The sequence below is a fragment of the Acipenser ruthenus genome, chromosome 28 (assembly GCF_902713425.1).
Source record: "Acipenser ruthenus chromosome 28, fAciRut3.2 maternal haplotype, whole genome shotgun sequence".
Classification (NCBI taxonomy): Eukaryota; Metazoa; Chordata; class Actinopteri; order Acipenseriformes; family Acipenseridae; genus Acipenser; species Acipenser ruthenus.
The window spans coordinates 692,745-719,072 of NC_081216.1; the positions used below are offsets into that span (position 1 = coordinate 692,745).

Sequence of the window (26,328 nt, forward strand, 5' to 3'; positions counted from 1 at the left end):
TGTGGTTAATGATCAATGATGTTGCAAGGCTAAAAAGACCCTGACGGTGTTAAAAAAAAATAAAAGAGCCAATACATGATATATTATATGATGTTATAAGGTGGTGTTTGAGATCTGCACTTCCCAAATTTAAAGAATTAAAACAACTTAAGTTGCAAAGAGAAAGCAAGACCAGCGATAACTGCGGAAGAGATAAGAAACTGGACTCTTAAAGCCTTGATTGGCGGCACTTCTTTAATGAGTTTGAACTAAAATCATTTTATTTGTTGTCCATTGCAGTTGGGAAAGGCAGGTGTTTTTTTATTTTTAAGAAATAATAATAATAATAATAATAATAATAATAATAATAATGTAGAAAAGGATACAAAAACAGAAAAAAAGATGAGTTTTTAAGAGCCAGGTTTGCAATTTTAAGTCTTCCAGACTACCAGAGCCACCATCAGCGGTATGATGGAGATTGGTGTCAGAGTAAGAGCCAGCACTATCTTCTCAGGTGGATCTCTGTACACATTAAAGAAGTTGCAGTTATTGAAATATTTAGAGTGGAGGAGCACAAAATGATTTTCTATTAAGTTGTTTGGCCAGGGAATGCTTAAGCAGTCAGCTTTTCTTTCTGTGCACTGAGTAAAATTACTGTAGAGGCTGTAAAAAAAGAAGAAAAATAAGGAAGGTATTATGCACAAGTAGGCAGCCATCCCTGCTATATAAAGACAAGGTGGTTTATCTCCCAGCAGTGTTTTTTGAAGTAATTTCTAGCCTCCAGAAAATATTCTGAAATCCAACCCTATAAATTCAATACACGTTTCCCATGAAGTGCGGATCTTTCAAGAAAGGTAAGATTTACTGACTGTTTTAAGGAATACTGAAATAAATGTATTAAAGTCAAGGGCAAATGTTTCGACTTCAGAAACATTTGCCACTGAAACATTTTCAGTGTCAAAACTTCCCCATATTAATATCTTAATAGCTGCACATATACTTTTATCAAGAATGTACTGTGTCTTTAAAACAGTCTACCAACCTGCTGACATTAATCCATGTACACCAGCTCCCTTTGTCCAAGGAATGCATGCTGTTGTTGAATATTTTCCAACACGTTAAATTAATGATCATTTCATAACACTGAAGATGGGTCACATTGTAAATGTGCTTCTGCACATAACAGTATTGTGAATATACATTGCAGTAATCGTCGCTTTTATTGGACTCTGTAGATACAAAAACAAATCATTCATGTTTTTCATCATCGCCAGGTTTTGAAGTTAATGCATTGTAAATTATCTAAACTGATTTAAGAACAGTGCTGCTCTATCTATCTATCTATCTATATTGACAGCAAGAACAAGTTAACTTTTATTTTTAGAGTCGTAGTTCAGATCATAAACTGTACCGTACCTTCACCTGTTGAGTTTCTATAGGCTAGCCCACCAGTCCCTAAAAAACAGTGGAAAAAGTGATTGTGGATCAGTTATAAAATGGCTGTGTTTCATCAAGACACAACCGGGACAAACTTAAAAAGCTAACCTGTCTGGTGGCACCACCCTAGTTTAAACAAACAAGACAGAATATGCATTATCAAACACATCAGCTTTGTGTTAACTTGCTGAGCACATCTTTGTACGTCAAACATAAAATGTGAATACAATTTTACTGTAGCAAAACTGCCATGTTGAAACTGGCTGATAAAGATCGAGAGGACTTTGCTGTGGTTTCGCTCTTCTTTCCTGTACAGATTTAAACCTCACCGTGTAGGCATATTAATATTATCAATATTATATTAAAATGCTGTGTTCTTGATTCGTTTTTGTTAACCGTTTACAACATCCTATATCATTTACTATTTGAAATGTTTTATTTATTTATTTTAAAAAAATACATTTGTGAGAGAAATTGATGGGGAATGCATAAATATGTTGTTGGTGTGCAATTGTACATGATCGATAGTTAAATAATATCTTATGGTTTCAAAACTACTGTAACAAAATAAACAACTAATAAATAATGCGCTTTACTTGCTCTTATCTGCCCCCTATTTTACTGCATTTAATCCTGTACTTTAGAGTACTGTAATCTGTCAAGTGTTTAATCTGTAGTATTTTGTATTTAATCATATCCTGATGTAACTATCACTGACACTGTTATGTGCTGTATTATTGAATTGTATTTTGTCACACTTGTACTTGCTAGAACCAAAGTCATTGTATTTATCTTGCTCTTAATTGTATTATTACTTGTACTGTGATTCTTGAAATGTATTTTTGTTTACGACTGTAAGTCGCCCTGGATAAGGGCGTCTGCTAAGAAATAAATAAATAAAGGGCTCTTTCCTGCACTTCAGTATAAATATGCGTTACAAAACATGCAAAATTGCCACAGTTATTTTTGGTATCTCGTTAGATAGGAAATGTATTGGGTGTGGTGTTTATACATTCTGTACTGTGATAATGTTTTTTTTTTTTTTTTGTTCCTGGACAGTGCATATTATCCTTTATATATTCCACTGTTGCAAAGCGCTTTGTAATGGCCAATTTGAAAACATATTATGTTTATTCTCTGTGTTCTTTTAGTATCGCGTGAATAAATCTCACGTTTCATTCAGTTTGAATTTTTTCAGATCGTTAGGATGTAAGGCGCTATAGAAATGTGGATTGTGTATTATATTGTAGATATACGTATGTCCGACATACATAAACAAGTTAGTACCAATGAACAGTTTTGTAATTGGAGTACATGAAGTTACAACACAGCCTGCAACTTCTAACCAAAGTCTGGAAGTCAAAACGTATGCTTTGATTTCACTATGTAACGCAAATTTTGTTCCTGGGTAGTAAGTGTTATTTCCTAATTGCTTATAAATAATAAATGGCTATTATTCCCCACAAACTTTGCTTTTGTGACCAGGACAGTGATATTTTGAAATTTACCTATTTCCAATGAGAAAACGGGCGAATTTGTGTCTTTTCGTTCACATAAAGTCAGAAAAAAACAACACATGAATCCAAATTAACATGTATTTATACTAAAGTAATACAAAAATGACTACAAAAGATTTAGAAGTGAGTAGTTTTTCGAGATTTACGATTATACTGTAAATCACTTTCATGAATCAGCCCCCAAATGTAGTCTCCCATCATGTTCTCGTTATACTGTCCTTGGTAGCGGCGTTCAAAGTCCAGTATATCCTGGTGGAAGCGCTCACCTTGCTCCTCCGAGTACGCTCCCATGTTCTCCTTGAATTTATCAAGATGAGCATCAAGGATATGGACTTTGAGGGACATCCTATAGCCCATTGTGCCGTAGTTCTTCACCAGAGTCTCAACCAGCTCCACATAGTTTTCGGCCTTGTGATTGCCCAGGAAGCCCCGAACCACTGCGACAAAGCTGTTCCAAGCCGCTTTCTCCTTACTAGTGAGCTTCTTGGGGAATTCATTGCACTCCAGGATCTTCTTTATCTGTGGTCCGACGAAGACACCGGCTTTGACCTTTGCCTCAGACAGCTTAGGGAAGAAGTCTTGAAGGTACTTGAAGGCTGCCGACTTCTTAAATAGAGCTCTGACAAATTGTTTCATGAGGCCCAATTTGATGTGCAGTGGTGGCATCAGCACCTTCCGGGGGTCCACCAGTGGCTCCCACTTGACGTTGTTCCTCCCCACAGAGAACTCGGTCCGCTTGGAAGGGTCCACCATGCAGAAGTAGCAGTTGCTTGAGAGGTCAGTGGGTTCCCGCCAAATTCTTGGGATAGCGAACTTCATGGCTCTCTTTTCCCCTCTGTACCATCCTACAAAACTATATTTATTTCACCCATGACTAATGTGTAAGAGATTCTCGCAACATTTTTTCATATATGATATATTTTTTCAATAACATTGAAAATTGTAAAACATTTTAAAATTAAAAACTTTTACAATTTTAAAAATTTTAACAAATTTTATAACATAAAATTCCGAGCAACAATTGTCCATCTCACCTTCCAGAGTTTTCTTGCAGTGCTCGCAGGTGAAATGAGGTGCCCAGGGTTTGTCTTGATCCCCGACAGGCATGCCGAAATATGCCTTGTAGGCCTCACACATCTTAGCAGATGCTTCCACGGAGTACTTTTTCGCTCTTGTCTTGATAAACTGGCCGCAGACATAGCAAAATGCGTCTGCCGGATGCTTGCAGCCTCTTGATGCCATCTCAGAAAAATGCAGATATGTATCCACTTAGGCAGCTGGAACTAAACTGAACTGGTGGGCTTAAGGCCCCTGTATTTATACTACTATTTATATTACTGGAAAGTTCTAGAAGTTACTCCAAGTTTACTCAGCACTGAATCTATCTGGAATGTTCTGGAAAATAGGTAAATTTCAAAATATCACTGTCGTGGTCACAAAAGCAAAGTTTGTGGGGAATAATAGCCATTTTCTTTACTTTTGAGGCATAAGCAATTAGGAAATAACACTTACTACAATTGTTACACGGTGTTTTCTGTAAGCCCAAGTAACGACCAATGTTCATCTTCTCTAAAATACATTTTGAAACACCCTTAGCACACAACACCGCGTTAATGCGAGCTCAATAAAGAGTTACAAAATAAAAGACTATATTCAATTTTAAATATCGATCACTGATTATTACTGGCAGTCCAATAAAAAAAAGTTTAGTCTTCAGAAAAAAATTCACCCTGTTTGAAAAAAATCTTCCTAATTTTATATATATATATAAGTAATACAAAAATGACTACAAAAGACTTAGAAGTGAGTAGTTTTTCGGGATTTACGATTATACTGTAAATCACTTTCACGAATCAGCCCCCAAATGTAGTCTCCCATCATGTTCTCGTTATACTGTCCAGTATATGTTAACGAATATATGTTACTTACCCAGTAGCAGAAAGCACAAAAGACTCAAAGCAGGACACATGCTCTTCGTTTTCAGGGTGGTTTTAGTTACTGTCGCTGCAGCTAGATTACAAGTCTAAACCTTTTGTACTGGAAATCCCATTTCCTCTGATGGGTGGTATAAACTGCATGTTATAGATTTCCAGTCTCTCTCTCTCTCTCTCTCTCTCTCTCTCTCTCTCTCTCTCTCTCTCTCTCTCTCTCTCTCTCTCTCTCTCTCTCAAAAATATAACCTTACTTTTGCTCAAATCTTTTCAATTCAATTGATCTGAACCACCAAAATAAAATTTAAAAAAGTGTAAATTGAATCAGGCCATTTATCATTGGCTGGTTTCATTGAAATTAACCTCAGAATACTTATTCTAGCAGTATTTGCACTTTACTGTAAACTGTAAACTACACTGTATTTAAATGTTCTTTTTGCACTGTATCCTTGTATTGCCGTGTAACACATGTAAGTGGCCTTGGATAAAGGCTTCTGCCAAATAAACTAATAATAATAATAATAGATTCTCAGAAATGGGCTTTGATACTGTAATTTTGAGAGACGAACAGCTGTGGGCTTTGTTTTTATGAACAAAATGCAAATTAAAAGTGTACATTCCTTCTAAAGAACAGACTTCTCTTATGAAAATGAAATATATTTATACATATATTATCTGAAATATATTTAATATATGTATTAAAAATATATATAAAATATATTTCTCCATATACAAATTATTGCTGTTTTCATATATTTAATTTTATAAAATATATTGTAAAATATGTGGTTTTATATAAGGGATTTGTAAAATATATAAAAACATTTTTTTTTTTTTTTGCACAAGTCACATTAATTAAGGGTTCTAGGACAGTTATTATTATTTATTTCTTAGCAGATGCTGTTATCCAGGGAAACTTACAACTGTTACAAGATAACATTATTTTTACATACAATTACCCATTTATACAGTTGGGTTTTTACTGGAGCAATCTAGGTAAAGTACCTTGCTCAAGGGTACAGGAGCAGTGTCCCCCACCTGGGATTGAACCCACGACCCTCCGGTCAAGAGTCCAGAGCCCTAACCACTACGCCACACTGTTGCCCAAATAAATAAATCAACTAACTGTATAATACTATTGCATATTTACTTATAAAAACCATTTCAATGTTCATCTGTTACACCTGTAGCATTACAGTATATAATACGACGGCATATTATTTGCGGTCCTGTTGTTTTAAATTACAATACTGTACATTACTGCCACCACCTGGCCATATTAGGAACAACATCCTAGATTAGCCAAAGTATCTTTCTAGAAGAGCCAGCCCTATCCTATCTAGTGTATTACCAGAGATACAAAAATACACTTAACTTGCTTCTGCCTATAGAAATAATTATACGGTGAAGCTAATGTTTGAGTTTAAAAGTTGAACCTAATTATTGCTAGTGATTGATGAGTGTTATGCTGGGTCCCAGTGTTCCTTGGATATAGAACTGTTTGGTGTTTAACCCCCACCCCCCTTTTGAGAAGTATTGAAACAGCCTGTGTCACTACCAGACTGCAGCTTCACTATACAGTCTCGTCAGACCACACAGAGTTATTCGTGGGGTTACTACCGGTCAAATAACAGTTTCTAATATGGCTGACCATATGTAAGACGTCACCATATTATTATTATTATTATTATTATTATTATTATTATTATTATTATTATTATTATTATTTAAAAAAAAAACTACTCGTCCTCGATATATTTATATATATTCCTTTGCATTTGTTAAACGAAGTTGCATTTGTTGTTCATGCTAGTCTAAGTAGTTTTAGGTGTGTTCTGTTCGGCGCAGGTTTTTTTTTTTTATTTTGCAGTCCAGAACCTTCAGTTCTGTGTGGTAGCTTGAGGATCATAATAAAGACGTCATCCGCCGCTCGCTCGCTCGCCCCCCTCTCTCTCTGTGATTCTGTGAAGTGCGCAGCAACAATCTCCAGCATGGATTAGTCGCAACGTTTAATTTAAACTACTTGCTCTGAATTCTGCATCACATTTCCACCAGATAGACTCTATATTGCTATAGAATATTATTACTCCGAGGCACAGCATAACGCAGTACAGACTATTAGTATTATTAGCGTGGGAAAAAGAAGGTAGGAAACGATTTATCTGCGATGATGTGATTTGTTTGGAACTGCGACATTGTCTCAAGACCTCGACATGCATGCGTTGTCTGCATAATAATTCTCTGTTGGTTGAACAGAATGTTTTAAAATGAACTCCTTTAAGATCTGTTTTTACTGTGCACTAATTGTGTGTGGTGTGTGTAGTTTAGGGCTGCATCGATGTGTCCATACAGCCCTGCTTTGAAATCTGACGTTACATAAACTAGCCGCATGTTCGCTGTGGATTGTGTTTTTGTTTGTTTTTTAACGCAAATGACGGATTTCGTCATTCGAGGATGTTAGGTTTCAGTTATGTATGACAGAAAGGCCTCGGGTAGCGACTTGCAATAAAACAAACGCTTACAAATGTGCAAATTAAGTACGCTACGCACTTTTTTTTCTTTTTTTTGACTGCGGTGTTTTCATGTTGCTGTACTGTCTGGCACGCCCACTTACCACCAGAGCCTCAAACGTAGAGGTGCCACATTCTCGTGTACTTGTCATGTATGCCTTTGCGGTATTTTGATTTTTTTTTTTCAATTTATTTATTTATTTTGCTAATGTGTGATTAGAGTATAATTGTCGATAATAAAATGCATCGCCTTCCCCTCAATCGCGCATTACGATTTGACACGTATTTAGCAGGGTTTCTGTATAACCAGGATGTAGTACAAAAAGTAGACACCGGATGAGAATCTGTTTAAAGCCCCATTCTTCATAACGGGTGGGGGGGCTCCCGTCGCTTAGGGAGACAGAACAAGTGGGGGCTGTGTCACCTCATTGCGCTACAGCGGACCCTACCGGTCAGGCGCCAGATTTGTCGTTCACTCGGCTTTCCTTCACAGCAACGTCTCCCTGTAATAGTTTGTAATTAGGATTGCTAATAATGGAAGCGACCAACATCAGACCTGAAAACTGCTTGGAAATGGCATTAAGAATTCAGCACTTTACTTTAGCATAGCACTGTAGCTGAAAAGCATCTGTTGTTTCCACCCATGTATTTGCAGTGAGCCAGGCCTTGGAGCTGCAGTATTATTATTATTATTATTTATTTCTTAGCAGACGCCCTTATCCAGGGCGATACAATTGTTACAAGATATCACATTATACATTATTTCACATTATACAGATATCACATTATTTTACATACAATTACCCATTTATACAGTTGGGTTTTTACTGGAGCAATCTAGGTAAAGTACCTTGCTCAAGGGTACAACAGCAGTGTCCCCCACTGGGGATTGAACCCACAACCCTCCGGTCAAGAGTCCAGAGCCCTAACCACTACTCCACACTGCTGCCCCAACTAGCACTGATTGATATTACAGCTGTACAGCCATGGCCAAAAGTTTAGCATCATCACCCTGTAGAATTAACACATTTTTGCTTCATAAAGTCGAATGAAACCTGCTGAGTAATGTTACATTAACATACTGCATTACATACTGCTTTGTAGTTTTCCCATATACTTCAAGAAAAATTGACCAAAATTGAAAAATGTGATATTTCGAAATCCAACGTGAAATACTACTGTACTGCTGTTATGGTTTCCGGTAAACTTTTTTTTTTTTTTTTTTTTTTTGATAATATCATTTTGTAGTTTCTTTGATTTACATGATGTTAAAAAATCAAAATTATGTTCATATAGCTTTTTGTTTTTAATTATGTCTCAATCCTAAAATTCTAGGAGATGCTAAACTTTTGTAACTGCACATGTGCAGCTGTTGATGTTTGCGTGTTTCCTTGCAGGAGAATGGACACCCAGGGTCCCCAGACTAAGAAGGCCCAGAAGAACTCAGTGGCGTGGCGGAGGAGGGTCAAGTCCGAGTACATGCGACTTCGACAGCTCAAACGCTTCAGGAAAGCAGAAAAAGTCAAAGTACGGCTGGCTGATCTTTTGTAATGCTTTTAAAACGCTTAAAATATCATTTTGTATGAACCCATTAAGTACCAAATTAATTTTGTCTTTGAAAATAAATCAGAACACAAGCTATGTTTATGTAATTTGACACGTTAGGCTCAACGTTTGCGATTAGCAAGTCCAGTAAGTTATATATAACAAAGACAAAATTGAAATGCTCAAAAAAATTACAAAGTAACCTGTCCTCAAATGAGGCACTTGATGTGTTATTAATAATAATAATAATAATAATAATAATAATAATAATAATAATAATAATAATACTGTATTGATAATTAATAGTTAATGAAAATAATATTGTTAACGATGATAATACTACTACTAATATGTTCAAGATCATTTCTAGGTTTAACTTCTCCCTCATGCTGTTCTGCTTGATGGCAAGTTTACAGTAAAGTGTTTCTGCAGAAGGCAGTTTTAAGATGGTGAAATCCCAGGCTTTCTCTGCAGTTCCAGTTCCTGGCAAATCGCAACAAGATCCAGGAGAAGACGGAGATGTTGAATGAAGAGTGGAAGAAACTGAGGATTCAGCCCATCCCTGCCACCCCCTGCATAGGCCAGCTCAGCACCAAAAAGGTAGATTCGGATTGCATGGTAAAAAAATAAGAAGGTGAACAAAATCGACTGCATCAACTCCATGTAGAGCACATGTGGTTTCTTTAAATTTTTTATTAGACCTATTATATAAGAATGAAGTCAGGCAGACAAATGCTTCAGCTAACGCCTTCTCCGTGTATTAATTAAGAAATGTGAGTAGTGTTTTTTTGTTTTATATCTATTATTGAATTGTGGTTTGTCAAACTTGTACTTTGCTTGAACAAAAGTTATTGTATTTCTTGCTCTTATTGTATTACTTGTATTGTAACGCTTGAAATGTTTTTGCTTACGATTGTAAGTCGCCCTGGATAAGGGCGTCTGCTAAGAAATAAATAATAATAATAATAATATCTATGAGATAGAGAGGGGATAGGGAAAGCTATGTATAAACGGCACTGAAGAACGCACTTGCCTTTTTTTATTTTTTTATTTTGTGTTTATTTTGTCATTTTTTTATATTGACCATATGTTATGTGTTCCCCATAGTGCGTAGTGGAGTACGGCTTTCCTGAATTCAAGAGTCAGACCGTCATGATGAGAACCTTAAACACAGTGGCAGGGGTGCCCTTTATGCATTCCTGGTCTCCCCTGCAGCAGAACTTCATGGTGAGGCGGTGGAGCTCAGTGTAACCCATTTACTGCTCTTTCTTTGGTGACTCCGTTCAGACTGAAGAACTGTTTTTTTTTCCCTGTGTTTTATCAGGTGGAAGATGAAACTTTCCTGCACAACATTCCATACATGGGGGATGAGGTGTTTGAACAAGACGAGGCCTTTCTTGAAGAGCTTATTGATAACTACGATGGTGTGCATGGGGACAGAGGTGATGATTGTACAGTCCTGTTTTTTTTATTTTTCTTTGCTAATTAATTATAATTTATAAGTGGCAAAGTTTGTAACAGGGCGCAGGCTGGGTGCGAACCGGCAACCTGTATGATTCTTGTCTGTCAGACTTATCAGATAAGATCTGGGATCCGGTGAAATCCGGAACAAATGAACCCATGGAGATATGGTTGAGGGCACTATAGATACCACAGGAAGTGTTTAAAAAAAAAAAAACAGGATGTGATGACTAAAACAGAAAATGCTGTAGAAAACGAAACAGGAGAAGAATGTTTAGGTGATTGTTCAAAGCTGGCACGGGGGAGCGGTTCAGTTACTCAGATGTGACTCCTTGCTTGCAGAGGGCAAGTTCATCGACGATGAGATCTTCGTGGAGCTGGTGGACGTTTTGAGCAAGTACGTGGACGAGGAAGGGGAGGAGAAGGAAGATGGACAAGAGGGGGATGCAGAGGAGGTGGAGGAGGAGGAAGAGGAGACAGAGACTGTGAAGGAGGAGCCTGAGTCTGAGGAGACGCCCCTCATCACAGGGAAGAGGAAGACTGTCACAAAGAGTAAGGGGTTTCACTCTGCGGACTCACCATGCAGCCACCCAAGAGCTACAGTGTCGGAGGACAGCGCAGCTCTCGGGCAGCTTACAGGCAAGCCCGCAGGCGCCCGGCCAGACCACAGGGGTCGCTGGTGCGCAGTGAGCCGAGGACACCCTGGCCGACCTAACCCTCCCTCCCCCCAGGCGACGCTTGGCCAATCGTGCACCGCCCCCTGGGAGCTCCCGTCCACGGTCGGCTGTGGAATAGCCTGGACTTGAACCGGCGACGTCCAGGCTATAGAGCGCATCCTGCACTCCAAGCGGAGCACCTTTACCGGATGCGCCACTCGGGAGCCCCCCAAACATTTCTACTAGGGATTATAAATCACTCTACCATTGGAGCCTATTACAAGCAACTACACTTATAATGTCACTCTCTCGCATGCAGAAAGTCAATTAAACCACAACAGAATCTACATAAACAGATTAGTTACGTCAATAGCAGCTTTTCGTCAGCGATTCAGTGATTTCTAATGCGTTTAGGAGTATTTGGAGGCTGCCTACAATCAAGTGTACTTTCTCTTACACTCTTTGTATGACAGATCCGACTCGCTGTGCTTGCATGAAAGACGCTCTCAACTTGATTAGAGGTAGCCACCAGAACACCTGGAAACATACATAGACAGATATTTGAAGAACTTGAAAGAATTGGCTTACTGCAGTACTGAAAGAAAAAAAGAAAGATTCGTCATGTTCTGTACTAGTTGTTAACTTTGCATGTTTTAACAGATTGTATCGCAGTGTTTTGAGTTTCGCTTACGAAAACAGAAAGAAATATACAGCTGCCAGTAACAACAGACCCTTTCTTTATTGAGGCGTGGCTATTTTTTGTTTTTTTCTGGCACTAAAAATTTGGAGCAGTGTGTCTGTCTGTTTCTGTCGGTGTGATTTGCTTGAATATATATATATATCTATATATATATATATTTTTTCCATTTGCACTTCAGGATGTGAACAGCCGCCATCCAACAGGATCCCACATGACAAGATCTTCAAAGCCATTGCCTCGATGTTTCCAGACAAGGGGACAACTGAAGAACTAAAGGAAAAGTAAGAAAAACAAAAGAACATAACTTACAAACTGTTAGTGCCTGTCCGGTTCCTGGTCCTCTGAGACTGCAGAGAAAGACTGGGATTTCAGCATCTTAAAACTGTCTTCCACAGAGAGCGCTGTGTGTTTGTGTGTGTGTGTGGGGTGAGGTTTTACAGACTTCAGTACCCAGCGAGTACAGGACTTGCTTCAGCACAGCACCTCCTCTTTCAATTCCCAGGTACAAAGAGCTGACAGAGTCCCCCAGTCCCGTCAAGCTGCCGCCCCAGTGCACCCCCAGCATGGACGGGCCGGGTGCCCAGTCAGTGCAGAGGGAGCAGTCCCTCCACTCCTTCCACACCCTCTTCTGCAGACGATGCTTCAAATATGACTGCTTCCTCCACCGTAAGAGCCCTGAGCCAGGCCGATCTTGCAGGAGTCGACTGTGTAGCCCTTTGCTGTGTTAGTTTCTAAATATGTTGTATTTTGACAATGGTCATGCTGAGGATGCTTTTGTAGGAATGGAGGAATGGATGGATGTGAGGAGGAGGGGGGATAGGGTGGATGTGAGGAGGAGGAGGAGGAGGAGGAGGAGGGAGGTGTGGAAATAGATGCATGGATGTTAGGAAGAAGGATGGATGGAAGGATGGATGGATGGATGGATGATGATGACTATTGTTATTGCTGTTTTTTTTTCAATAGTAATAGTAAAAACTGCTTCTCTTTTTTTCTTTTTTTTTAGCATTCCACGCCACTCCGAATGTCTACAAAAGGAAAATCAAAGAGATTCGTATTGAGACAGAGCCATGTGGGCTGGACTGCTTTATGTTGCTAGTAAGAGCCATTACTGATACCACCATTACAGTGTGCACAGGATCCTATAGGCTGCATTGACACTGATGATAAAACACAGTTTCTGTACGGTAACAATTCAAAATAATGTCAGCTAATTCATAATGAATCCCGTCTGAATCCCACAGGAATATCTTCTGCACTTCATTCATTTGTAATTCAACATTTTGTTTCCTCTTTCTCCTCCATCCGTTCCTCATGAATTCACTTTTTATTCTTCACTAATTCATACCCTCTTACTCGCTCACCAGGAGAGTGTGAGAAGTGTTCATTCGTGCAGCAGTGCGTGCTTTATACATGTGATCAGCATCGTCTCTTACATGGAACACGGAATGAATCCGGGTAATTAAAACCCACATGAATGTGTGGTCCAGTGGTTAAAGAAAAGGGCTTGTAACCAGGAGGTCCCTGGTTCAAATCCCACCTCAGCCACTGACTCATTGTGTGACCCTGAGCAAGTCACTTCACCTCCTTGTGCTCCGTCTTTCGGGTGAGACGTAATTGTAAGTGACTCTGCAGCTGATGCATAGTTCACACACCCTAGTCTCTGTAAGTCGCTTTGGATAAAGGCGTCTGCTAAATAAACAAATAATAATAACGGGGCTGAATTCAAAATAAATGACTTCAGAACTCAGGAAGTGCAGAAGATATTCCAGTGTTGTTCCCCTGGCATTCAGCCAGAATTCATTAGGAATCTGCGGCTGTCGTTTTAAGTGTCGCCTCCTATGCTGTATTTTAACACTGGCCCTGAGTAATGATTCACCTCTGTGCTCTTGTCTTGAAGAAAGGAGCCAAGGAGTTTGCGGATCAGAACATGGTGAAATCTCAGCGGCCGCGGCGACGCCAGAGACGACACAAGCAGCCCAGCTCGTCCGCTTCCACCCCCGGGGAGGGAAAAGAAGGAGACAGCGACCGCGAGACCACCAGCTCGTCGGGTACGAGGGGCCCGGGCGCTCCCACGTGAAACGGGTCCTGAAATTGAAATCCGGGTTCAAAACTCTCTGGGCTCGATTCTCAGAACCATTTACTCCAAATTGTCGCAAAGGTTTTCACCCGGTCACATAGATTGAATTGGAAAATTTGTGTCGTCTGTGGAGTATTCATTTCATTTATCGTCTTATGTTTAGGTGTGCTTGTTCAGATTCACAACTTTGCTTTTTTTACAAAGTGGGGGACTTCAGTTGCCAACAATTCATTCATGATAAAAACAGATGAAAACCGCTGAAGTGAGCTAATGATAATGAGCAGCAGGGTGTGCACGGGTGTTAACAGAAGGTGTAGTTTGCATTCTGCAGTGCGTGGCAGCAGTCTTCGCCTCGTGGAAGGCAGGAATTGGGCGTTTAAACCTTTACCAAAGCATACAAAACTGTCCTGAGAGAAATACACAGGGAGATGTAATAGAACTCAACATATATATTTATAAATGTTTTTTTTTCCTTGCTTAGATACTAAAAGCAGTGTACTGAAAACAAAGCAATGTAAAACAATAGGAAACTTACTGTACGATCGCTGTCTGTACTAAATGAAAAATGTAAAGTTTTACCTTACAGTACAGGATGTGAAAGTTATGGCTGTAGTTTGATAATGTTTAATTTAGTAGCATTTTGTAAACAGAATAATAAACTGTGGTCAAATTGGAGTATAATTAAGGGGAAGCCTGGTAAAAGTGGATGATTGTGCAGATTTACCATGGTAAACCACATTTGTGTCTGTTGACTTGTTGTTCTAGAGGGGAACTCTCGCTGCCAGACTCCAATCAAGCTGAAACAGAGTTCTGAGCAGCCAGACAGTGTGGAGGCGGTGCAGTGGAACGGAGCTGAGGAGTCCCTCTTCAGAGTGCTCCAGGGTACTTACTACAACAACTTCTGCTCCATAGCCAGGCTCATCGGCACCAAGACATGCAGACAGGTGCGGCAACACCCAGCCAGCGCTGTTCAACTGGCTCAGCATCGAAACGCTCTACAGCTGTGGCCAAAAGTTTCACATTGACTACAATTTTAGGATTGAGACACTAATACGAATAAAAAAATTAATTACTGTAAAAAAAGAAAATGTTTGCTGGCAAGAAATATTCACAGATTTTTATTAAAAATATGCAAAATATAAATGCCGCAAAAAATTTGCATAATTACTCAATTCAATTTTTATACAGTGTATGTGCATATATGTGTTGCTTTAAATATTTGTTGCTGCAGATATTTCCTGTTTTTACAGTGTCTTCAAACAGAAAGGGATTAGACAAAGGGCTTATACCTAGCTGTGACACTGCTGTGTGAATGAAAGAGAAGCACAAAGAGTTTTAACAGAATAAAGATTGCAAGAAGTATTAGGTTTCATTGATTGCGTCCAGTGTTCAGTACTCAGTTAGGGGCTGGTGTCTGGTTTCACAGAATCTTTGAGACATCCAACTGGAAAGGCCTCTACAGGCTTTTTTTTCTACAAACAAAAGTTTTTAATGAAAGTAAGCTTGCCAAATTAATTTCTGGCAGGCTAAATGTTGAGAGGGAGAGTTTAGAGCCAAATAATAGCTTACTGTAATCTGATGTTCAGCTGGATTTTGCGTGTGTAGCATTCAGTGGTAAACCGTGAGATTTGTCCCTAACTTTTTGGAAGATATTGATGCGAATATTGAGGTGGCCCTGGCCAAGAAAAACACTTTTTCCAAAGTGACCAACCTCCAAAGTTTTTGTCCTGCGTCAAAAGATCACTGGGAAGACATGCATATTCCGCACAGCGCCCATAAACTCTTTCTGGATTTCAGAGTCAGCCCATTTTTTCGTTCTCCCACATGCTGCCACAGTTATTGTTTTTGGCCTTCTTGACAGCCATTGCAGTCATGAAAAAAGCTTGCATGTGGAGCTGTGTTCCCCTGTCAGCTTCCTATCCAGCCCACACCTCCCTGCCACATGGTGACCTGGTTTCCTTTGTGGCCAGGTCAAGCCATATTGAATACAATACAGCAAACCAGGCCAGAAAACGTGGCCAACAGTGGAAACAGGGTACTAGACACTGATGAAGCCAACAGCCCTGAATTTGTCGATCGGCAGGGTTATATGGACACAGCTATTTGTTTGCTATTTTTTGCAGGTGTATGATTTTGCTGTGAAAGAAGCACTTATACTTCGGGTTCCAGTGGAAGATGGAGGGATATCACCACAGAAGAAGAAGAGAAAACACAGGTACATATATAAAATGAGATTATATATATATACGGTTGCACGCTGGGAATTTCGTGTTGCACGTTGTTTATGTATGTCAGTGTTTGATTTATACAGTAACGTTTGCTTAAGTATCTTTGATCCTTCAAACACAAAGGCACCATCAGGTACAGAGAACACTGTTAAATCTGGGCCATGGCTATTACGCCCTTCTCGTTCTTTGAGATTAGTGCCGTGCATTGTGCATTGCTCTGGGAAACAGTAAAGTGAGGTCTGTGTCATTCCTCTGTCCCGTGGTTTCAGTAAATCAGAACGGCACAGCATGTGTTGAGTTTTCAGGGTTGCTCCGCGTGTGAGGAGTTCTGTCTGTCCAGTAAAGAACCGGGACTCACTGTAGAGGCTAGAGAAGAGCTCTGTGTTGTTGAAGAGAATGACGTTGATGAAAATGAGGAGGAACTGTTTTACCAAAGCTGATGAAGCCCAGGGGATTGATTTGGGACCTCAGGGACGACTGCGCTACGAATGCAGTGGGGGATTGTGTTTTTAACAGGGCTGTTATCATTGCAGGCTGTGGGCAGCGCACTGCAGGAAGATTCAGCTCAAGAAAGGTCAGTGACCATTAATGCAGATCTATCACACTAGCATGATCGGAAGTCGTTCATAGCCTCTCTTTTTTTTTCTCTTTTACTTGTGCGTGGTGCTGTTGGTTTTAACCACCACAAACGACTCTTCAGAAAGTAATGTAATTGGTGTCACCGAATGATAACTTCCTGTCATCATTTTCTGTATGCTCAGGTCAAAGTTCAAAGATTAAGATAAATCAGAAACATCTAAATGTTGAGTACCATCAATTCGCAGTTTCTGTGATGTGCGTTCTGAAAAGTGGAGAATTCTCAGCAACTGCACATTGTATTGCATCTAAGTTTATTGTATTTTTTCCCCCAGATAATTCATCCAATCAAGTGTACAACTACCAACCATGTGACCACCCAGAGCACCCATGTGACAGCTCCTGTCCCTGTGTGATGACACAGAACTTCTGTGAGAAGTTTTGCCAGTGTAACCCTGAATGTAAGAAAACATGTAATCTAAAAACAGCGTATCGCTTCAAATTAGTCGACCAATGTTAAATGTTCTTGGAGTGCTGTGGTTCTGAGGACTTCTGAGGATGGGCTGTAGACAAAACACTGCCCCCTTCAGCTATAACTACTGTACTACAGTATTGTAATACTTCCACTGTTCAACGAGATAGCAAGATTTTTTTGAAGCTTTTAAAAATCTCTTGTTAATAAACACCCACAAGATTTTATGCTGTTCAGCCTCACCACCCCCCCCCCACCATCCCCAGTTTTGTCACCTCTTTGTGTAGTAATTTCCGTGGCTTCTGCAAGCAGTTTTGTAGAGAGGCCTCTCTGTAATTTCAAGTGTCTAAGAGGGTGGTTATTAATAAGATTGCCTTTGTTGTGCAAATTGGAGGATTTCAAAAAACATTTTTCCGAAAAGCTTTTTAGCAGGATTTTTCGGAGCAAGGCATAAAAATTCTTTCACAAAAGGGTTAGGCAGATTTGAAGGGGTGAAACATGTGTAAGTGATGCTGTATCTTGGCTAATATTGTTTCTCTCTTTTTTCTTTCTTTTTTTTTTTTTTTTAAATGCATTGTTAGTCCCAGAATATCTCTAACCGTTGGCAGGACTTCATTTATCACGGTCGCCTGATTGTTTCTTTACCTGAAAGTGGTTGTAGGTGACAAAATAACTTGGTTCATGCCCCCCATTGTTTCTGTAGTTGTGATTGGCTGTGCACAGAAAATCAAACCACAGGAACTGAAAATTGTCAAAATAGGCAAATTTTAGTGATTAGTGTCTAATTTAATTGATGACTTCACCTGCATCCCAATCACAGTTTTTGTACTTGTCATCATTTCATTAGCTCTTTCCTTACAGTCCTAAGGCAGGAAGCACCCTCAACAGCCTCTCTGTCTGTGTCTCTGATCCAGGTCAGAACCGCTTCCCTGGCTGTCGTTGTAAAACCCAGTGCAACACCAAGCAGTGCCCGTGCTACCTGGCAGTGCGAGAGTGTGACCCGGACCTCTGCCAGACCTGTGGGGCAGCCGACCACTGGGACAGCAAGAACGTGTCCTGCAAGAACTGCAGCATCCAGCGCGGCCTCAAGAAGGTACGACGGGGTCTTTCCAACCAGGCTTAGCCTTCAGGGTTTCCTTTATGTACCTCCGGACAGCGCTGGCTTCTGTAGGTTGTAATTGTGACTCCAGTTCAGAATATTCAGATGTAACGGCCGGTGTTGAGTGACGCTCTGCCGTTACGTATTCTGTCCTGGCCCGCTGTCGGCGAGATGAGACGAGGTTAAAAGCTCTATAACCACGAATACGAGAGAGCCCGACTCTTTTGCACGGTGGTTAAGACGCTCGATTTGCGTTGCGCGGGGTCACAGGTTTGCGCCCAACTTCCGCCCGACCAACGCCAAGGACAACGCTGCAGGGCTGTGTTTGGGCACCACTGATCTATAATGACATAAAGACAATTGAAAGCATTGTTAAACCTTCCTTTACAGGTGTAGCCTAACTTTTTAAAGTTTGCCTTTCAGCACCTGTTGCTAGCGCCTTCCGACGTCGCTGGATGGGGCACCTTCATCAAAGACCCAGTCCAAAAGAACGAGTTCATCTCCGAGTACTGTGGAGAGGCAAGTCTGATACAGTTGCTTTGTCATTGCCATCTGTACCACTGATTCCTTTACCCCCTGAGTCACTCAGATGAATGGTTTACACAGAGGTTATGTCACTGGTGCACTCCCCTTGAGTTTCTGTTTAGTCCCTTAGTCACATTCACTAACCCTAACCCTAGCCCTAGCCTTTGCCCAGGACCTAACCCTAACCCCTCAGCCTCACTCACTGACCCATCTGCAATACTCTTTCTAGGTGATCTCCCAGGACGAGGCTGATCGGCGCGGGAGGATCTACGATAAATACCTGTCCAGCTTCCTGTTCAATCTCAATAACGGTACTGGTCAAAGCCATGCATGTACTGTAGAGCTCTGGCCAAATGTTTTGCATCACCCTATAGAATGAACTAATTTTACTTCATAAAGTCGAATGAAACCTGCTGAATAATGTTAACATGTCGAATGACATACTGCTTTGTAGTTTTCCATATACTTAAAGAAAAATGTGACATTTTCAAATGCTGTATTACTATTACTAGACTTTTGCGATATCATTTTGTAGTTTTCTTTGATTACATGACGTTAAATAAAATATCTAAATTATGTAAAATCCTAAAATTCTAGGTGAAGCACAATGTTTTCCCATAGCTGTCAATTGTACAAAATAAATTATTTTGAAGCGTAAGATTGCCTTCAAGTTGAAGAAAATGTTACATACAGTTTAGTAATTCTCAGCATTCTAATTATCCAACCAGCATATAATTTTCAAAAAACTTTATAACCTGTTTAGAACTGGCAGCCGTGCTGCAAAGTGGATTAAACCACAAACAAACTAGTAGGGATGTCTCTCTAATAATTCTGGTCGATTTCAGCTTACACATAGTCATTTTTTTATTTTTTTTTCAGACTTCGTTGTGGATGCAACTCGCAAAGGAAATAAAATTCGTTTTGCGAATCACTCCGTGAACCCGAACTGCTACGCTAAAGGTAAGAATGTGTTCTGAGTGTGAAAACAGTTCTGCCAAAGTGTCGTTGAAAGTGCCCGAGCAGTGATACCCTACCTGGCTTCTGTTTTCTTTTGCCCTTCCAGTGGTGATGGTGAATGGAGACCATCGGATAGGGATCTTTGCCAAAAGAGCCATTCAAAAGGGAGAAGAGCTCTTCTTTGACTACAGGTAGTGTCCCAGACCACTCGCACACATTCGGACAGTTTTCCATTGCCTTTGATGACTATCATATTTATTTGCAGCATTTAAATCCATATTTAAACACCATTGGAAAAATACAATGTGTGAATAGCAGGCAGTGTTTTGCACAGGACAGTAGACATCGGAAAGGCAGGGTATATATTTATTGCCTCCAGTGGAGATTCCAGTGTGCACCTGCTAGCACTTTTAGCTGCACAGAACCACTTTTCCAATTGTCTAAACTTGGAATGGAAATTCATTAGCACACGGGCATTGGGAATGATGTCATCGTGATGATGTCATCGTTTGATTTCCTGTGTTTTACTGTTGAGTTTTGCCATTTAATACCCTGCAGTGCGTCTCGGTGCTTGATAGAGTTTTTCTGTATGTTTTTCAGTTACCTTGTTTTTGTTCAGGAGTAGCTCAAGCTACAAACTGGCGCGACACAATGCACAAATCTATATTTAATTAAGAGTACCCCATCGGCCGATTCCACTGTTCTGTTGTCATGGCAACTAGGAGCATGTTTTCTAAAAGGCTAATATGTTTTTTGAGATAGGATTCAGTTAAGTCTGAAACCTTTTTTTTTCATTCAAAAGAGTTACAAAGAAACTATAACCTTTCACAGGCAGAAAAGTGGAGGTATCTCCAACTCAGGCTTTGTTTAAAAGAAGCACTGGGGAAAGAAATGCGTCCTCCTGGGAGACCCTCTCTGTAAGTGTTGAGAATACGTCTGATTTTCATCGCAGTGTTTTTTTTTTATTATTAAATGAATGTAATTGAAATAATCGTGAAGGATTGCAGTGGAACCTTCCCATCCACGCTGCCCTCTGTACCCACTGCTCTCCCTTCTGAAACAGAAGTGAAAAGCCTGTGCCTTAACCCACTGAGACAGTATTCCTTAATAAAAACTAGTAAGTGTTTCCCGCGGACACACGAATGATGCACTGCTTGTGAAGGTTAGTATTACGGTTCTTTAATTTTATGTGATGCACAACGCTGCTGTTAAAACATTTGTAGTGTTATATTCCACACTTAAAGGTGCCGTTCCTTCAAATTCTTGAGATCCAAGAAAGGCTAAAGCTGCAGTGTCCGTTTCAATTTTATACTTAAAAATAAATAAATAAATCCTGAAACCTGCTTGCCTATGTCATTATAAAAGGAAAACAATGGCATGCTCCTTTTGGAGAACTAACTCTGCTTATGTCGGCATAAGAACGCAGACTCGATTTCCCAAACCTACTACAGGGGGCAGCTAGCTGTCCCCCTGCAAAACACACATTCCTACAGTCGTCTTACAATCTTAGTTTTTCCACCTTTTTGTATTACGGGCTAACTCACAGATACACAGCTCTTTCCCAGGTCAAAAAACAAAACAGAAACTGTGGAAAATGAGCAGGGTTTTTATTAAAATGTAAACCGTCTCTCCAATCAAAGCCCAGGTTTCCTTCTGCACACTCTCATAATTGAATTAAGAAGTCTGATGCAGAGCAGTGACCTCTAGTGGTCAATCCTCACAATGCTGCCGTTGAGTGCTTCAGAAACCTGTGTTAGGGAATAAGGTTGTCTTGAGTATATATGGGCCTCTACACCTTGAACCTTTAGGTGGATCCTTGCGCTGCGCTGGAGGGACGGTGTTGTGAAGCTGTGCTGTGGTTTTCATCACAACTGTATTGTGTCTTTCAGATACAGTCAGGCAGACGCCCTGAAGTATGTTGGGATTGAGCGGGAGCTTGAACTCATGTGATTGGATGTACAATCTAATGCTTTCCCTGCACTTCGCTCTTGAACTTTGTAAATGATGCCGTGTCCAGCGTTAGTAGGGAAAGCAGTTCCAGTTGGGTTCAGCCAGAGTGATGGAATCAGGTTTTTCTGTTTTTTTTTGTTTTGTTTTTTTTTTTTAATCCCATTGAAACTGGGTGGCAATCTCCAATTTCCAATGGAAATGACATTCCCACTGGTATCTAAATAATGTTAAGAACCCCCAAAATACATTTTTGGTTTATCAAGGCACAAAATTCAATTTTATAATTTTCTTTTCTTTTTTTTAAATGTATTTATTTATTTTTAATGAAATATCCTTAACTGTTGGATACTTGATATCACTTTTTTTTTGATTGCCACCACAGATTTAAATGTAGTGGCCAAAGGTTTTTCATCACCTAGAATTTTTAGGATTAAGCATTAAGAACATGAGAAAGTTTACAAACGAGAGGAGGCCCCATTCAGCCCATCTTGCTCGTTTGGTTGTTAGTAGCTTATTGATCCCAGAATCTCATCAAGCAGCTTCTTGAAGGATCCCAGGGTGTCAGTTTCAGAACAACAAAAAAAAAAATGATATGAACATAATTTGACATCTTTTATTTAACATCATGTAATCAAAGAAACTACAAAATGATGTCGCAAAAGTCTACCGGAAGCCATAATAGTAATACAGTACAGTATTTCATGTTAGATTTCAATTTTCAGTTTTTCATTGAGTCTATGAAAATCTACAAAGTGGTATGAAATTCAACATGTTAACGTAACATTAGTCAGCAGGTTTCATTCGACTTTATGAAGTAAAATGAGTTCATTCTATAGCGTGATGCAAAACCTTTAGCTACGGCTGTTCGCTCACTCATTTCAGATCATTGTATTACTTCAATGTAATGTATGGATGAGAACAAAATCCTAATTCCTAATAAATCACTCTAAAGGTTTATTTTTAGGCAAAATAATCCACAATCTTAAAATACCTTCACAGGGTTATGAAGCAGACTGTCGTAAAACATTTTAGGGTTCATTTAAAAGCATACCTGAGTCTTTCAGTCTGGACCCAGCTGTACTAACCTATATCTGTAACCCAAACCGATTAGCACTGCTTACAGCTGTTCATCAGAGCTGTTAACACAAAGGTGTGTGTAGATTTCTTTCCTGCGTCTCAAAGCTTGCATTGGGGTTTAGAGTAAATTAGAGTTCAGTATTGAGTGCTTTGTGTCTTCATAACCCCCTATATATTGCCACTGCTTATCTCAGTAATAAATAGTGCTACACAAAAGGGCTTTTAATGGTACGAAAGTTACGTGTTGTTGTCTAGAGTATGTTTGCGAAACCGCAGTAGATTTCCTACAAGGAAGAGCAACCGTGTATGAAAACCGACAAAATGAATGTGTGCTTTCTTTAAAGACTTGTCTACATGCAGGGAGCATGACAAGCAATAAGAGCCCTCTGTCAACGCATAGTGCCATAGCAAACTGTGTAATACTGATCATTGAAGCTTCATTTAGCCACTAAGCAGGTATTGATGTTTTAGGGTTCCAGTCGTGTCACAAGTGGGATTAAGTAGTTTGGTGGTCTTGACGTAGCCTTCGCTAGACAGTGTTCCCAAGACCACCGTTTTGGCAGAGTCTCACAAAGAAAGGCGGCTGTGTGGTCCAGTGGTTAAAGAAACAGGCTTGTAACCAGGAGGTCCCCGGTTCAAATCCCACCTCAGCCACTGACTCATTGTGTGACCCTGAGCAAGTCACTTAACCTCCTTGTGCTCCGTCTTTCGGGTGAGACGTAATTGTAAGTGACTCTGCAGCTAATGCATAGTTCACACACCCTAGTCTCTGTAAGTCACATTGGATAAAGAAACAAATAATAATAATAATAATAAAGAAAGGGCTGGATAATGCCTGGTTTCCTCAGCCCGCAATAGAGTGCCCCTTCCAGTCCACAGCTGGCTTACAGTGATTGTAGCTAAACAAAATAATTCCGTAACCCTGTTGTGCTCTTCCATCAACTATATAGGTCTGTTTGGAAAGAAGCGCATATTATAGTAAACATGTATGTTTATTTGAACCCTTTCGACCTCATCTGGGGACAACGAAAAATGTATTTATTTTTAAAAATATTTTATGCATGAAAAAAAAAAAAACTTGCCCTCGCTATCCGGCACTACATTTGTTGAAAGTTTGCATGCCGTTCTTTCATTGGTCACCTGGAGGGTGGAATTGACCCCACCCCTTAAACGGCTGCTTTCCTGTTATTAGCCAACCAGCTGCTTCCCCTGTTGACTGACATGATTTCAGCCAATAGCAGTTATTTTGTTGGCTATGATCATCTCCAAGGCATTTGGCGGAGCCTATATTTACCATGCCTGTGCTTCCTTGCTATAAGGCTAAATAGAGAGGACTTTAGGGACCAGTACCGCCAGCCAAGCGTCCTTCATGATCACATAAATACATCATTAAAAGTAGCTTGTAAGAGTTCTTAATGTTTCTTAAATATGTTACTGAAAACATCAATGTTAATGAATGCAAACTGACATAACAGAAAAAAACATGCTTAACGATCCTTATATCCCGATGAAACAGTAATATAAAGCGTGTTGTGTTGTGTTGTGTTGTGAGATATATTTGGAAATATATCAAGTCATTTTTGCAAAATGTATTTTCCATATAAAGCTGCCATTTAAGTTTGCCTTTAAGTTAAAGACAGCAAATATTTATGAAATATTTTAAATATGAAATGTATATATTATTTAAAGGTTTATTAACATGTCTGTCCTGAGTTACTGAATATTATACAGTTTAAAGGTAAGCCAAACAGAGTTTTGTTGAAATGATTTAACCTATTGGATGGAACAAGGTAAAAAAAAAAAAAAAGCTTCACTTTAATGTGTTGTACATTTTATTCACTGCCATTAACCCAGTAAGTACCAAATGAATTGTTCTTTGAAAAAAATCAGAACACAAGCTGTATGTATGCTGTCGGATACATTCTAAATCATTCTAAAAGTGTTCAGTCTTTTAGAAGTGTAAAATTCCCAGAATCCTATTTGGAGGAAAGTCACGTTAGACACGCCTGTAATCAGAGCAGTGAAATTTCACGCCAGCTAGAAAGCACAACACACAATAGAAAGTGGAGCTTGATCATCACTGTGGGGAGGAAAACGCCAAGAAATCTATCATTTTTAGGCTTCAGTTTCTTCTATTGAGGCATCATAAAAGCATCTGAAGGGCTGTATTTACAGAATTACATTATACATATATAAAATATATTGCTAAACAATACTTATGTTTGATTTACTTGCTACATTTATTCTTGGTATACCTGCAACACACTTTTATGAGTTTTTAATTGAACCTGCAAGTCCGTTTAACAGTTTTTTTAATTTATTTTTTAACAAGTCATGAATCATCAGTCTCACATAAAGTGAACAAATGTGATGCCTCTGGTTTATACAGCATTCGCAGATCACCGCATGCTCTCTGATAAAGCTCAAAACCCAAGGCCTGTTAGTACTGGTTTTACGAACAACCCATGAAATGGTACAACACATGCCAGGTAAAAATGTGCTTTTTGTTGAAGCCCAGCATTCTGTTTATATGTTGGAAAGGCTTTAATTTTAAAAAGAGTACAGAGCTGATCCAAAGCTGATGGGTTTTCATACAAATCATCGTCCGTGCATAATATTCAGACAAGTTAGTTATAGTAACGCAAACGAAGCCTAGCCTTATTGTCCAAAGAGACTCTAAAGAAAGAACGTGGTTCTGTACAGCTGGCTTGGTGTTCTGTAGCTCATGAAACACTGTAAAGTAACTCTCTCAAGCCCCTTCCACTCAGACAGAGGCACAATTCAAAAGGTTCACTCTCCACACACACAATGTGCAAATCCAGCAGGACGTTATCAGTGTTTGCAATGTAATGTGGGTCACTGTAACTTATTTGTAAAATTCCTGTATTCATTAAAAGGAAAGCATTCAACCTTGCCGTTCTGTCTGCTTGATTCGCATGCACATCGGGAGGGAAATAAAAACGCATGTATTAAACAATATAGATCAGAGGACATGGGGATTGTCTTCAGTGTCATTTTGAAATACTGTTTTATACGGTACATTGCCTGGATATATAGGTATATATTTTAAGGCAGCATGGAATGGATTGAACTGCTATGCATCTCCTCCATCTCTGTACAACCATGTATAGAAGTTCAACAGATCAGCTTTAGCTCCAATGTAAAATTGTCATTATTCTTTCATAGAAAAACTTGACTTTACTGTGGGGATAATTACACAGGCCCGAGCTTGTAACCTGTACACTGTGTCTAATTAGTCTCAAAAGCAAAACCTGGAATGGATCAAGAATGCTATGCAACGGGAGTCGTATTTCCACTCCTCTTGTAGATCAATCAGTCAGTCTTTATTTTATATAGCGCCTTTCATAGTGGACCACCATCACAAAGCACTTTACAAGATGCAGTAACAACAAGAAAATTGTTACTTTAAATACAGAGAAATGATGGCAAATACATGATATATAGTAAAAAGCCAAAGCCACATGACAAGCTTTGCTTCAGATTTGGTCCAGTGAACTCGAAGAAACAGGAAGGTGATTCAGCAGGAAAACGACACAAGCTGGAAAGCACGCGAAAGGAATCTAAGAATATCAAGGGGTGTTTGTGTCTTCGTGGGATGTGTTGTAATCAT

General features: G+C 39.6%; 1 protein-coding gene across 5 annotated transcripts; it reads left to right on the forward strand.

The window, feature by feature from the left end:
* The first annotated feature begins 6,802 nt into the window (after positions 1–6,802).
* Positions 6,803–25,606, forward strand: LOC117434945 (histone-lysine N-methyltransferase EZH1-like). 5 transcript variants are annotated; one of them, XM_034906805.2, is made up of 21 exons: positions 6,803–7,010; positions 8,772–8,901; positions 9,394–9,519; positions 10,027–10,146; positions 10,244–10,361; positions 10,723–10,932; positions 11,915–12,017; positions 12,239–12,459; positions 12,740–12,831; positions 13,634–13,784; positions 14,579–14,757; positions 15,937–16,028; positions 16,575–16,615; positions 16,953–17,078; positions 18,004–18,182; positions 18,612–18,707; positions 18,943–19,024; positions 19,593–19,673; positions 19,777–19,861; positions 20,502–20,587; positions 21,560–25,606. In XM_034906805.2, exons 2-20 carry the CDS (start codon positions 8,776–8,778, stop codon positions 20,539–20,541), a joined length of 2,268 nt encoding a protein of 755 aa, XP_034762696.1. In that variant the 5' UTR covers positions 6,803–7,010; positions 8,772–8,775; the 3' UTR covers positions 20,542–20,587; positions 21,560–25,606. The 5 variants fall into 5 exon arrangements, with proteins under 5 accessions (XP_034762696.1, XP_033913569.1, XP_034762698.1 ...); XM_034057678.3 differs by lacking the exon at positions 20,502–20,587; XM_034906806.2 differs by lacking the exon at positions 20,502–20,587 and having other exon boundaries at positions 6,804–7,010; positions 12,239–12,402.
* Positions 25,607–26,328: the final 722 nt, after the last annotated feature.

What these genes read in the sequence shown, in the direction of transcription:
- LOC117434945 (XM_034057678.3), top strand. Translation starts at nt 8,776, where the DNA reads ATGGACACCCAGGGTCCCCAGACTAAGAAGGCCCAGAAGAACTCAGTG. An exon ending in CCCTGCAGCAGAACTTCATG is followed by an intron (nt 10,147 to 10,243) that starts GTGAGGCGGTGG and finishes GTGTTTTATCAG; the next exon opens with GTGGAAGATGAAACTTTCCT. An exon ending in GAGCTCTTCTTTGACTACAG is followed by an intron (nt 19,862 to 21,559) that starts GTAGTGTCCCAG and finishes TGTGTCTTTCAG; the next exon opens with ATACAGTCAGGCAGACGCCC.